Consider the following 14,831-nt stretch of genomic DNA (forward strand, 5'->3'; position numbering starts at 1 on the left):
CGACGCGTTTCTCACAATTTAATTAATTGGGGTTCATCAGGAGACGATATTAATGGATGGCACAGTCGCCAAAAACTGTCAGGGGGCTACTCCTTCAGCAGCACACACCTCTACACGTGGATGTATATCATGGACCCCTTGGGAGGAACTATTGGGACTGTCCCATGGTCTTGGGATTTTTGTGTGTGTCAATTTACACAGGTGGAATTTTCAGTAATTTTAATAAATTGGTATAAAAACTGTTTTATGTATACTAATTGAGGTAGCATCCTGGGTGTGAGGAATAAGTAAAAACCTAAAACATAAAAAAGCCATGGTGTGACGAGGTTAAACAAATGTACCTGCTGATTTCAGGTCTTTCTGTAACTCTCCACAGATGGTCCTTGGTTCTTAAAAAACTCTTCTGATAATTTTTTCACTCCTCTGTCTGAAATCTTGTGGGAAGCACCTGGCTGTAGCTGACTATAGCCCCAACAGTGTTCACTGAAACCTTCAGTAGTTTAGAAATTCTGTAACCAATGCCATCAGTAAGTTTGCAACAATAAGGTTGCAAAGATCTTGAGACAGCTCACTGGTTTTACCCATCATGACATGTTTCTTGGGTGGCACCTTGGAAATGTGACAACTTATTATAGGCTATCAGTTAAACCAGCTGATATTTTTAATAAGTAGCAGGATTGCTTTCTAACATCTGATAGATTTCAGCTGGTGTCACGACTTTACATGTCGTTTTGCCCTTCTCTTTCTGTATGTGTTCAATATTTTTTCCATGTGTCATTTTTCATTTTTACACATAACTTAACTTATGGACATCTATGGCTTGATATTCTTTGCCTGTGTGGATTGGATGGGTTGTTATTGACATCTGTTGAAAAATTTATGTCAATAGGACTTTTAGTATCAATCCTCAAAGATAGATCCCCGTGCTGTCAGAACAATGACAAATGCAATAGTATACAATAAAGCCAGGGGATGCTTATACCACATAGTTCAACCATGCACTTAGAAAACGGTTGACATGTATATAATCTCCACATAAATACCCTGTTTATAGATAAATATAGATATAGATAGATAAGATAGCTAGATATCTGAATAATAGATTGAAATCAATGATTGTATATAGGTAAATAATGGTAAAATCACAGTCCTTAATATGGATCTTTTATGTATCGCCATGACTTTATTTTTTCAGCTTCTTTTGTTTCACTTTTCCCTTGAGACTAAAATGTCTCTGCATAATCAGATGTATTACAGATTTTGTTAGTTTCAACTTTAAACATACAATGAAATATTCTTGAAAAAAGGTTTAAAAAAGTCAAAATTCTAAAGAATATTATAAATTAGGAGGTATGACATTACTGGGTTATTACCAAAATTATGATGTGGTCTTATAATAATGTACACATATATTTATAAATTTGAAGCAACATAACTCATTTTCACATCTGACCTGCTTTGCATGTGACACTAACCCCCTCTAATAATGCCCCTCTAGTCCAATTTCTATTTACCCTTCCTTTTGCCATTGGAACTGTTTTGTTATAGTTCCAGTCATACTGGTAGATCATATGCAGTGCTGCGTCTCTCAGACGGTTTTCTGTCACCATCGCTCTATTCTGCCTCCAACACTGATACGTATAGAGCATATCCCACCTTTAGAACACACTCTATGCCCCTGTATCCTGCCTGTCCGATTTTATCTACTATTTACATCAGTATATCTGCTTGTGCATTTTTAGTTCATTGTTAGCTGGTTTATAGCAGAGCTCAGCTCTCCTGCACTTCTCCACAACAGAGCTTGAAATTATCATAAAGTGCAGAACTTAGACACACTATGAAATGTGTTTGATGCTTGCAATACAGTTCAAAAAATGGTCTGCACTAAGACAAAAAAAAATAGTGGTGCTAGTGAAAAATTGGTTCAATGATACATCGTAGAAAATAAATTCACTGCACTCAATGGTTGTGATGCAAAAAAGGAAAATAATTTATTGTGGCGACTATGAAGTCTTTCCCGACGTTTCGACCCCACCTGGATCTTAGTCAAGAGTCGCTGAGTGAAAAGAACACAGTAAAATAAATCAAGATAGGATCATAATATAAATGTTTACAGTACAGACCAAAAGTTTGGACACACCTTCTCATCTCTAGAAGAACTGTTAAGAGGAGACTTTGTGCAGCAGGCCTTCATGGTAAAATAGCTGCTAGGAAACCACTGCTAAGGACAGGCAACAAGCAGAAGAGACTTGTTTGGGTTAAAGAACACAAGGAATGGACATTAGACCAGTGAAAATCTGTGCTTTGGTCTGATGAGTCCAAATTTGAGATCTTTGGATCCAACCACCGTGTCTTTGTAGAAGAGGTGAACGGATGGACTCTACATGGCTGGTTCCTACCATGAAGCATGGAGGAGGAGGTGTGATGGTGTGGGGGTGGTTTGCTGGTGACACTGTTGGGGATTTATTAAAAATTGAAGGTATACAGAACCAGCATGGCTACCACAGCATCTTGCAGTGACGTGCTATTCCATCCAGTTTGCGTTTAGTTGGACCATCATTTATTTTTCAACAGGACAAGGACCCCTAAACACACCTCCAGGCTGTGTAAGGGCTATTTGAATAAGAAGGAGAGTGATGGGGTGCTACGCCAGATGACCTGGCCTCCACAGTCACCAGACCTGAACCCATTCGAGATGGTTTGTGGTGAGCTGGACCGCAGAGTGAAGGCAAAAGGGCCAACAAGTGCTAAGCATCTCTGGGAACTCCTTCAAGACTCTTGGGAAACCATTTCCGGTGACTACCTCTTGATGCTCATCAAGAGAATGCCAAGAGTGTGCAAAGTAGTAATGAAAGCAAAAGGTGGCTACTTTGAAGAACCTAGAATAGACATATTTTGAGTTGTTTCACACTTTTTTAAGTATTTCATTCCACATGTTTTAATTCATAGTTTTGATGCCTTCAATGTGAATATACAATTTTCAGAGTCATGAAAATAAAGAAAACTCATTGAATGAGAAGGTGTGTCCAAACTTTTGGTCTGTACTGTACATATGTACAATATATACAATAAATGTACAAAATATACATACAGAGAGAACTTAGAACATGGGTAATCAATTGGATAGTATACTAATATCATGAAGAGTATATACTTCATGTAGGAATTTACATTATTTTCATTTGTATTTACATAAGTAAGGGAAGTTCTCCTCTGGGGTGATACCATAGATATCAACAATGTGAGCAAAGCAAAAAATAATAAGGACCAATAAGAGATAGATCAAATATAGCTCAATAACAAATCAATAATATTAGTAGGGTACACCGGCTGAGTTACCTTCAAGAAGGGTGCCTGGAATATGGAAGTTGAGTGGATGATAGCATGAATAAGGAATGCCTAATAATATAAAGAACGGTAGTAACAATGAGACGCTATACAGCAAATAATTGGACAGATAAACAAGGGTTAAATTAGAGGAATACCTTGAGGATGTGGGTCCTGTGTTTAAGGCCCCCTTCACATGTCCGTGAAACACGTGCGTGTTTGGTCCATTTCCATATGTACCGGAGACACGGACACACGTACTCCAATGTTATTCACTGTTTGGAGTTACACGTGCGTTTTTCCATTAGATCCGTGTGTCCATGTGCGTGATACGTATGTGTATCCGTATTGCACGGATGCATGTCCGTTTTCTGCACGGAACACGCACACACGCACCCAATGAAAGTCTATAGGTCCGTGAGCACACGTACGTGACACGGATGCATCTCCGTATGGTCCGTGTACGTTGTGTGCTTTTTTGAAGAGATGTCGGTCATTCTTTTTTTTTCTGTGTATGTCAGTCAATCTCCCTCAGTCCGTCGGTCGGTCTCACTCTCTGCCTGTCGGTCGGTCTTTCTGTCTTGTCTGTCCCTCTCTCAGTCTGTCGGTCAGTCTCCCCCCTCTCTCATACTCACCGTTCCCCGATCACTGCTGCGGCGCTGCACAGCTGTTAAAAAAACTCCGGTGGCTTTTACTATTTTGAAAAAGCCGGCCGCTCATTAATCAATCTCGTATTCCCTGATTTCCCCGCCCACCGGCGCCTATCATTGGTTGAAGTGAGACACGCCCCCGCGCTGAGTGACAGCTGTCTCACTGCAACCAATCACAGCCGCCGGTGGGCGTGTCTATATCAAGCAGTAAAAAAAAAAAATAATTAATAAAAAACGACGTGCGGTTCCCCCCAATTTTGATACCAGCCAGGGTAAAGCCAAATGGCTGAAGGCTGGTATTCTCAGGATGGGGAGCTCCACGTTATGGGGAGCCCCCCAGCCTAACAATATCAGCCAGCAGCCTCCCAGAATGGCCTCATCCATTAGATGCGACAGTCCCGGGACTGTACCCGGCTCATCCCGATTTGCCCTGGTGCGTTGGCAATCGGGGTAATAAGGAGTTAATGGCAGCAGCCAATAGCTGCCACTAAGTCCAAGATTAATCATGACAGGCGTCTCCCCGAGATACCTTCCATGATTAACCTGTAAGTTAAAGAAAATAAGCACACACAACGAAAAATCCTTTATTTGAAATAATACACACAAAAAAAACACCCTCGTTCACCACTTTATTAAGCCCCGAAAACCCCTCCAGCTCTGACGTAATCCACGGAGGTCCCGCGAAGCTCTCAGATCTGCTACATGAAGGTGACAAGAGCTACAGTAGAACACCGCTGCTCCTGACAGCTCCACGCAGCAAGTGAAGTGAGTAGTGCGATCAAGCGATGATGTCACTCAGGTCACTCGCGGCCACTGTTAGATCCTCCAACTGTGACAGCAAGTCGCCCGAGTGACAGCGATGAAGTCACAGGTGAGTTGCGCTCTCGGGTGGAGGATCCAGCTGGCCGCGGGTAACCTGAGTGACAGCAGCGCTAATCACGCTGCTCACTTCAGTCACTCAGGGGATTAGCAATCACCGGTGAGTCCTTCACGGGTGACCGCAAATCAGTACGCGACACACAGACAGAGCCGCGGGATGACAATGAAGTCGGGTACAGTTCACTCGAGTTCATTCTAATCGCGCGACTCTGTCTGTCTGCTGTCAGCCGGCATGTAGCAACGTCATTGTGCATCACACACGGACATTCCACACGGGCAACACACGGACATGTCACTTACTTATCTCACGCACACACGGACATTCCATATGCACACACGGCTAGCATACGCCATTCACATGGATGCTACACATACCATAAAAACGGACATAAAAACGGAACACGGACCCGTAAAACGGAACGTAACACACGTGCGTGTTTTTCACGGACGTGTGAAGGGGGCCTAAGCAAGCGCAGCAGCGCTATTGCTGGTGATAAATCTATCCTAATCGTTTGTCAGAAGAGGGAGGTATGTAAGGTATGCAGGGGTTAACATGTGAGACTGTCCAGCCAATAGCGTGGCGTGTGTACAATGCAATCTCCGCGTCAAAGGTATTGACGTGGCAGTAAAGACAGCGCCTGCATAGTGATAAAGATCATTACAGTTGAAGTAGCGTAACGTGCATGTGTACATAAATTGCGCATACGTGGTATGAAGGAACCAGGGAGATAAGCGTATATTGCGCAAATGCAAGCGTAAACGGCGTTATTAAACCCATGCATGCGCAAAATGAGAGAGAAAGAACTTGTGAGTGTGGAAGTGCAAGACAATCGAAGGATTAGAATGTATGAGAGTGTTATAGCTACGGAATTAGCGTTGTGCAGGCAGCATTGTCAAAGAATATGATCTGGGCAGAGAAATATATTGATTATGTTCTACATGAAGACATTTAATGGAGATAGGGCTAATGAATGGACTAATTTAACCCTTGTTTATCTGTCCAATTATTTGCTGTATAGCGTCTCATTGTTACTACCGTTCTTTACATTGTTAGGCATTCCTTATTCATGCGATCATCCACTCAACTTCCATATTCCAGGCACCCTTCTTGAAGGTAACTCAGCCGGTGTACCCTACTAATATTATTGATTTGTTATTGAGCTATATTGATCTATCTCTTATTGGTGCTTATTATTTTTTGCTTTGCCCACATTGTTGATATCTATGTTATCACCCCAGAGGAGACCTTCCCTTACTTATGTAAATACAAATGTAAGTAATGTAAATTCCTACATGAAGCATATACTATTCATGACATTAGTATACTATCAATTGATTACCCGTGTTCTAAGTTCTCTCCATATGTATATTTTGCAAATTTATTGTATATATTGTACATATGTATACATTTATATTATGATCCTATCTTGATTTATTTTCCGGAGTTATTTTTACCCAGCGACTCTTGACTAAGACCCAGGTGGGGTCGAAACGTTGGGAAAGACTTCATAGTTGCAACAATAAATTATTTTCCTTTTTTTGCATCACAACCATTGAGTGCAGTAAATTTTATTTTTGAAACTGCAAATGCTGGTCTGTTTATCCATGAGGCAGACACAGTTCTGGAATATGGCAGCACTGGAGGATAATGGGTTCCTGGATGCTTCACATTTGATTCTTCTTAAATCTTTGGCAGTTATTCGGGGTGTTTTACTTCAACTTGATTTTTACGACCCTGTTGACTAGCTGCAACAAAACTTTTGATGGTTCTTCTTAGAGAAATCCATATGCAAAGGTTGTGCTCCACTCACAGCATGCCTGTGTGATTTGCGATCTCTCCTGGATGCAGCCTAAAGGGTGCTTTACACGCTGCGACATCGCTAGCGTTTGCTAGCAATGTCGCGAGCGATAGCACCCGCCCCCGTCGTTCGTGCGACATTTGGTGATCGCTGCCATAGCGAACATTATCGCTACGGCAGCATCACACGCACATGCCTCTTCAGCATTGTGGCTGTGACTGCCGAACAATCCTTCCTTCAAGGGTGAGGTGCGTTCGGCGTCATAGCGACGTCACTGCGGCGTCACTAAGTGGCCGCCCAATAGCAGAGGAGGGGCGGAGATGAGCGGCCGGAACATGCCGCCCACCTCCTTCCTCATTGCCGGTGGACGCAGGTAAGGAGATGTTCGTCGTTCCTGTGGTGTCACACATAGCGATGTGTGATGCCGCAGGAACGACGAACAACATCGTACCTGCAGCAGCAACGATATTATGAAAAGGAGCGACGTGTCAACAATCAACGATTTTTGACGCTTTTGCGATTGTTGATCGTCGCTCCTTGGTGTCACATGCTGTGATGTCGCTACCGGCGCCGAATGTGCGTCACTAACGACGTGACCCCCGATGATATATCATTAGCGATGTTGCAGCATGTAAAGCACCCTTTAATGGATTCCACAATGCCACGATAGGCCTACAGCTCTAGTGGTTCATGTGTAGAGACATATGCAGTACAATGTTGAGGATACTACAGTCTTATTTCTTTGTTTGGTATCTTTTTTTGCCTTTGATCCGGCACCATGCTATTTAAATACACCCTTTGCTGTGGATATTTGCCTACAGGCATGGATCATCATCCTCCAGACCCCTGTGTATACTCTCCAGCCTCTTGATGAACCTTAAGGCGGTGTGCCCACGCTGCGGATTTTGACGCGGATATTCACACAAATTTTCAGAAATCTGCCGTAAAATCTGCATGTCCATTGTGAAGCCAGCAAAGTCTATGAGAATTCAGAAGTGCTGTTCCCACATTGAGTTTTTTTCCCTTGCGTATTTGATGCAGATTTCTTTTTTTCTGCACCAAATCTGCCCCAAACACGCAAGGGAAAAATAAGCAACGTGAGCACAGCACTTCTGAATTCTCATAGACTTTGCTGGCTTCACAATGGACATGCAGATTTTGCTACAGACTTCTGAAAATATGGGTCAAAACTACACAGCGTGGGCACTGGCCTAATAGCGAAGGAGAAACATGTTGAGGCAAGGTTGCAAAACCTGTAACACACAGCGAAGTAATGATTATCATTTTCTGTTTTTGAGTTTGGGTTGGGTGATGTCTGTTTTTTTGGGGGTTGAATTTATCATTTTTCCTCCCCCATTATTGGATTATGTGCAGTATTTTGGAGTGGATATCTTTTACATGGTTGAACTACGAGGTAGAAGTATTCCCTGGCATTATTGTGGAATATTGCATTGATCGTTGTTCTAACAGCACTTTGGGGATTGATACATATCATTAGTCTGCCTAGTGATATTTGGTTTGCTCCTTTTACCCAGTTTATGCATTTTGTTTACTATTTTGGTCCTTTCAATGCGATTAACATGAAAGACCGCAAAGGATTCAGTGCAATATTGATACATATTTATTCCATCCACTCCTTAGTGTTTTTTAGAGTAAATCACTTTCAGCCTTCACCTTCATTTTTTATTTGTGATTCATTGGTGTATAGCTGAGGTTTGTCATATACCAGTAGGGGCAGGCAAAGGGAAAGTCGACGTGGATCAAGGGCGCCCAAAAACCTAAGGTGTCATACCCTCCATGGTAAGGTAGGGATGGGTCCCTTAGGGCTAACCAAGAGCACCCTTTAGCTTTGGCACTTTTACTCCAGTTTGTTTTGGCCCTGCACCCGACTGTTTTTGGGTGTTTTCACTGGTGCTTTTAATAATATAATAATAAAGTGACTTTTATAGGGGTCTGAGGGTTTTTGTTAATTTTGAATATACTCATCCTGTTAACATGCTTTTTTGTTAATTTTTATTTCTGTACTCATGCCAAAATATCTTAGCAATTTTAAGAGTGCTGCATCCCTCTGTAAAGGCTGCTTTACACCAGACAATCTATCGTGCGATAGATCGTCGGGGTCACGGTTTTTGTGACGCACATCCGGCATCGCTGGCGATGCCGGCCTGTGTGACACCTCCTAGCGACGCAGTATCGCTCACAAATCGTGAGTCGTGTACTGGTCGCTAGGTTCCATAATATCGTTTAATTTAGTTGTTCATTGTTTCCGTGGTAGCACATGCCGCTCCGTGTGACACCCCGGGAACGATGAACAGCAGCTCACCTGCGTCACACGGCCGCCGCCGGCTATGTGAAGGAAGGAGGTGGGCGGGATGTTTACATCCCACTCATCTCCGCCCCTCCGCTTCCATTGGCCGGCGGCCGTCTGACGTCGCTGTGACGCCGAACGTCCCTCCCACTCCAGGAAGTGGACGTTTGCCGCCCACAGCGTGGTCGCACGAGAGGTAAGTACGTGTGACGGGGGGTTACCGACTTTGTGCGACACGGGCAGCGATTTGCCCGTGACGCAAAAAGGACGGGGGCTGTACGATCGATTGTGAAATTGCACAATCGGTCGTACCGTGTAAAGCAGCTTTAAGACTTAAAGGGGTTGTCCACTACTCAGAAAACCCTTTCTCAATCAGAATGGTTTCCATTTTTAAAATAAAATTTATACTCACCTCCAGTGACGGCAACCTTCCAGGGGCTTTTTAGCACTTGCTCTCCTGGGATCACATACCAGTGTGACATCACATGATCCATGTGACCAATCAGCAGCTATTTCACTCTCCCTTCGGAAGCATCATATACATCTGGAGGAAGAGAGAGCTATCTCTTAAAGTAAGCGATTTGTCCAAAGGCGGTAGAGTGAAGTGGCCACTGATTGGCAGCAGGAAGCACTAGCTGCCATACTGAAATGCAATCCCGGGAGATCAAGTGCGGAAATTGCTGGAACGGTGCCAGCACCGGAGGTGAGTATAAGCTTTATTATTTTAAAAATTGAAAAGACACGTATTAAGAAGGGCTTGTCCAAGTAGTGGAAATCCCAGACTCAGGACTAAGAGCTATGGAAGCTTGAAACGTGTAGATCCGGAGTCAATTTCATGTGTTTTTTTTTAACTTTTTCCCTGATTTTAATGAATTGCAATTTATGTGATATTTCTGTTATTACTTTTTCTTTGTCATTGCTGGTATTTTGTCTTTTTGATCATGGCTTACTACAACTCAAGACCTTGCCTGATGCCTCTAAGCACCGCACCCTAACCTATGCCATTTCCTTCACTGAGCTGATGTCAGTTCTCTTTTCAATATTATAAGTTTGCATTTACTGTGTTTTATGAAAAAAATTGCAAATTTGTGAATAACCGTTTAAATAATTTTAAAGATAGAAACAAGTAATCTTCGTTATAGAAAAAACAGACACTAAAATCAAAGTTTAGCGTTCACCCAGACACTTTTGACGAGAAAACTTCTGAAATATTGTTGGAGAATTACATTATTCCAACATAATGAGCGAGATTTATTAAATAAATTGCCCATGCAAACCAATGAGGTCTCCTTTTATAGGCCTTTTAGGAAACTATAATAACTAGTGCTTGCTATATGCACAAAATGTAATATTTCAACAAACGGTATGACGTTTTATAAAAAAAAATACTTTAAATTTGAAGTCATGTCCTTCCTTACTGATAATATGTGCTTTAACAAAAGACAAAGTACGAATGTTTCCAAAAAGGTTTTTGAGCTTTTTTTTCATGTCTCTATAACACTACTGAATATAAAAAATGTTGTTTATAGTTTATATCCTTTGGGTTTTGGCGGATTGCATAACCCAAATTAACTCATTTTATAAGAAAAAAAAATAAATAAATATATATATATATATATAAATATATATATACATATATGTATATACTGTATGTATAGATATACAGTGTATATATATATATATATATATATATATATATATATATATATATACACCGTATCTTTCGCTTTATAAGACGCACCTGATTATAAGACGCATTCCCAAATTTGGTGAAGGAAAAGAGATTTTTTTTTTTAATAAATGGGGTCCGTCTTATAATGCCAGTGTCCGTCTATCAAATCATATAGGGTATATGTCCCTCATAGCCCCCCATCCTAACATTAGCCCCCTTAATCTGGATATGGCCCCCTTATATTGAATATGGCCCCCTTGTGCTGGCACACATCCCACAGTGATGCCACATGTCCCCTATGGCTGGCCCACGTCCCCTATGACTGGCACACGTCCTCTATGGCTGGCACACGGCCCCTATGGCAGGCACACGGCCCCTATTGCTGTCCATGGCCCCCTATTGCTGCCCATGGCCCCCTGTGGCTGGCACACGGCCCCTATTGCTGCCCATGGCCACCTGTGGCTGGCACACGGCCCCTATTGCTGCCCATGGCCCCCTGTGGCTGGCATACGGCCTCTATTGCTGCCCATGACCCCCTGTGGCTTGCACATGGCCTCTATTGCTGCCCATGGCCCCCTGTGGATTGCACACATCACCCTGTGTTTGATATGGCCCCCCAGGCTGCTGCTTTTAGTAAAATAAACTCTTTCCTTACCTTCTCCAGCACTGTCCTCCCTCGTGTCTCCCTCCGTGCGGTTGAGCTCCGGCCTCCTGCACTCCCTGGTTCTCGGTGCCGGTCATGTGATCGGCACAGCAGAGTGATATCTCTGCGTGCATGATCACAGCAGCAGGAGGGAGACCGGGAAGAGGAGGAGGAGGTAAGTAAGAGTTTTTTATTTTACTATGGGCAGCAGCATGGGGGCCATATCTAACACAGGTGGGCATGTTCGATCAAAGGGGAGCACAGGCACATATAATATGCGCCACTTCCCCAGCCCGTCACCGCGGTGCTGTTTCAGCACCACGGTGATGGACAGCGGCAGTGCATATTATATGAGCGGGAGCAGGAGATCTCCCGCTGCATCCTTAACCAGCTCACCAGCCTCTACCAGCCTCCCTCAGCCTCCAGCACCGCTCCAGAGCTGCCCCCACCTCCCCTGGACCCTGCAGTATATAATCCGTATATTCGGATTATAAGACGCACCCCCTACTTTCCCCCAAAATTTGGGGGAACAAAAGTGCGTCTTATAAAGTGAAAAAGACGGTATATATATATATATATATATATATATATATATATATATATAAATAAAAGCTACAGGATTATTATGTGGGAAGTGTTCATATTTTTGTTAAAGAACATAAACTCCAAAAAATGTTTTGAGCTAATCTGTGCTGTATTGTCATATAAAACACCCCTACATTATTTTTTTTTCATTTCTAACTTTTGTTCCTCTTGAATTATCCTTTATTCTCTGATGGGCACATTACTACATTATATGTGCGGTGGATGTGAGGTGATTGTGCTGCACAGATGAGATATCACTGCTCTGTATATCCAATCATTGGTAGTACAAAGCAGTGATCCTGCTTCTCTCATCTGTGACAGCACAATCACCTCACATCCACCGCACATATAATGTAGTAATGTGCCCATCCCTGTCCCCATAATATAGTAATGTGCCCATCCCTGTCCCCCTACTATAGTAATGTGCGCACCCCTATCCCCATAGTATAGTAATGTGCCCATCCCTGTCCCACTACTATAGTAATGTGCCCATCCCTGTCCCCATACTATAGTAATGTGCCCATCTCTGTCCCTATACTATAGTAATGTGCCCATCCCTGTCCCCATACTATAGTAATGTGCCCATCCCTGTCCCCATACTATAGTAATGTGCCCATTCCTGTCCCATAATATAATAATGTCCCCTTTCCTTGTGCCCATCCTGTAGTAATGTCCCCTTGGGTTCCTCTTCTTGTAGTAATGCTCTGTCCTGTAGAATTGCCCCCTAGTCTTCCATTCTTCACACACACAAAAAACAAACACAAATCCTTCTCACCTTTCCTCATTCCCTCGATGCCCTGCGTCCTGCCTCTTGCGGCCGCAGCCCCCTCCTTGCTGATCGCGGCTTCTGCAGGGGGCTGTGCAGTCAGCGCTTTCGAGCAGAGGACTAATTTACTGTGCAGGGACGCGCTCTCTATGCAGCTTCTCCAGTGATCTGCTGCTGGCCTCTGATTGGCCGGCAGCTGATCATATCTGTATACAGAGCTCGGCGCTGCAAAGCGCCCGGGAATCTGTTATCTATTATAAAGTGCTGACTGCACAGCCCCCTAAAGTAGCCGCGATCAGCAAGGGGCCTGCACGCCACAAGCAGCATCAGGGGCGGCAGCTGACAGCACTTTATATCAGATGACAGATTCCCGGGTGCTCTGCAGAGCCGAGCTCTGTATACAGCTTCTGCAATGATCCGCTGCTGGCCTCTGATTGGCCGGCAGCTGATCATAGCTGTATACAGTGTTCCCATCTGCGCAGCACCAGTGAATCAGTCATCTGATACACAACGCTGACTTCACGGGCCCCCAGCACAGGCAGCGATCAGCAAGAGGGCATTAGCCTGCATGTCGCCAGCAGCATGGGGGCTACATGCAGCATACAGGCAGTGAGACCCCTGCACTATTGGATGTGTGGGAGGGTGCAGGGAAGGGGGGGTGGGGATGCCACGCACTTTACCTGCCCAGCAGAGCGGCTACATGATGTCTCCTGTGATGCCCATCTACAAGGCGGGCATAAGCTCCTGCACTTGTCATCGTGACATCACAGGAAGCAGCAAAATCCCGGCAGGAGTGGTCACATGACCGCTCTGAGCCGGGGGAGAGGCGCTGACAGCATGGCAGGTAAGTAGTCACCATCAACTTACCTGCCCCAATGTAGCCCAATAGTGTAATGACAAGAAAAAGGCAAAATAAGCCGGATAACCCCTTTAATTATTTTGTGTCCTATCAAGTTGAGAAGAACCTTTCACATTGAACATTGAATCCTATGTGTGTGCAACATGTTAGCTGTCAGGAACTACTTCATAAGATTGGTGGGAAAAAAATAGCATAACTTGTAATCCCTTGTCCTTGTGGGCTTAGGAATCCAGTAGGTGGTCCTGAAAAATGATCTTTGAATCCCGGAATCAAAAGCTGCTATGTAAAAATGAGAAATGATTGTGTAAAGCCTGTTATGACGTAAAGACATTTTTTACACTCCATAAAATTACTCACCTGCCAAATCTGCTCTTCGCTAAGTGATGTTAGTTGGTCACTTTTCAGGACTTCTCTAAGTAGACGGAAGGGCAGTGCAAAAACCTCTTCCTGGTGACTTTTCAGAAGCTCAGCCAAGTGCTTTACTAGAAAGTCCACTACCGCTGTCTCAAGCGGTGCCAGATTAAACAGGTCAGCTAGTTTATACAAGTCCAAGTAATTAAAGCTATTTAGTTCCTGAAATACAAAAGAAATTTGGACAGTTAATAAAACGGTACAGTGGAGGAAATATATGTTATGGTATTTCAGCTTGACTTTTACATGGTCTTTAATGTTTAGAATGCTTATTTTACTTAGCTAGTGTATATGTTTCTCACTTGCGTTGCTGTACCATATGTTGCAGATGTTTCTACTGTATCCACCATAAACTATGACAATGCTACCTATACTTCGTTTTTCATTAATTGAAATAGACTTTTTAAATCCCAGGTTTGTGATAGAGTTTGATCTTCATCAAAAAAGATGTCAATGGTAGTAATAAAAGCCCAAAAAGTGATCTTCAAGAGGTTATATTGTTTAACTTTTATAGCTCCATAGGCTGTGTGACTGCTAAAATAACAAACTGGGCTTTTTCGCATGCTCCCTGAGTCCAACCATACCTCTTCACGATTACTTCGCTCTTTGATATTCGCTTGCAGTGGGACGATATGCTTACAGCACTTTGAGCAGCCATAGCCAATCACTGGGTTCAGTGGTTCTGCCAATGTAGAATACATAAGTCATGAGCCTAGTGATTGCTGCAGCGCCATTGACATGAGAGCAGCACAACAGCCAATCATCAGAAACTGACTGAAGCAGCAGCAAGCCGCATTGTTGGACCCAGGGAAGGTGATAAAAAGCGCAGTCCATGAATCTATGGAATAATAAAAATTAAAACATATCAACTCCTTTAATGAGGAAAACAAAATACATTATGAAAAAAAACCAATAATAAATAGGTAAATAAC

The 14,831-nt window shown here is 43.2% G+C and overlaps 1 protein-coding gene across 5 annotated transcripts in view; it reads right to left on the minus strand.

Moving 5' to 3' along the window:
• KLHL32 (kelch like family member 32) overlaps nucleotides 1–14,831 on the minus strand; it is a 437,153-nt gene that overhangs the window by 145,153 nt on the left and 277,169 nt on the right. For all 5 annotated transcript variants that reach the window (XM_075338390.1, XM_075338392.1, XM_075338391.1 and 2 more), the window contains one exon: nucleotides 13,846–14,061. In XM_075338390.1, the coding sequence (XP_075194505.1) occupies nucleotides 13,846–14,061 (216 nt within the window). The remainder of the gene's footprint in view (nucleotides 1–13,845; nucleotides 14,062–14,831) is intronic.

Source organism: Anomaloglossus baeobatrachus, chromosome 3, assembly GCF_048569485.1.
Source record: "Anomaloglossus baeobatrachus isolate aAnoBae1 chromosome 3, aAnoBae1.hap1, whole genome shotgun sequence".
Classification (NCBI taxonomy): Eukaryota; Metazoa; Chordata; class Amphibia; order Anura; family Aromobatidae; genus Anomaloglossus; species Anomaloglossus baeobatrachus.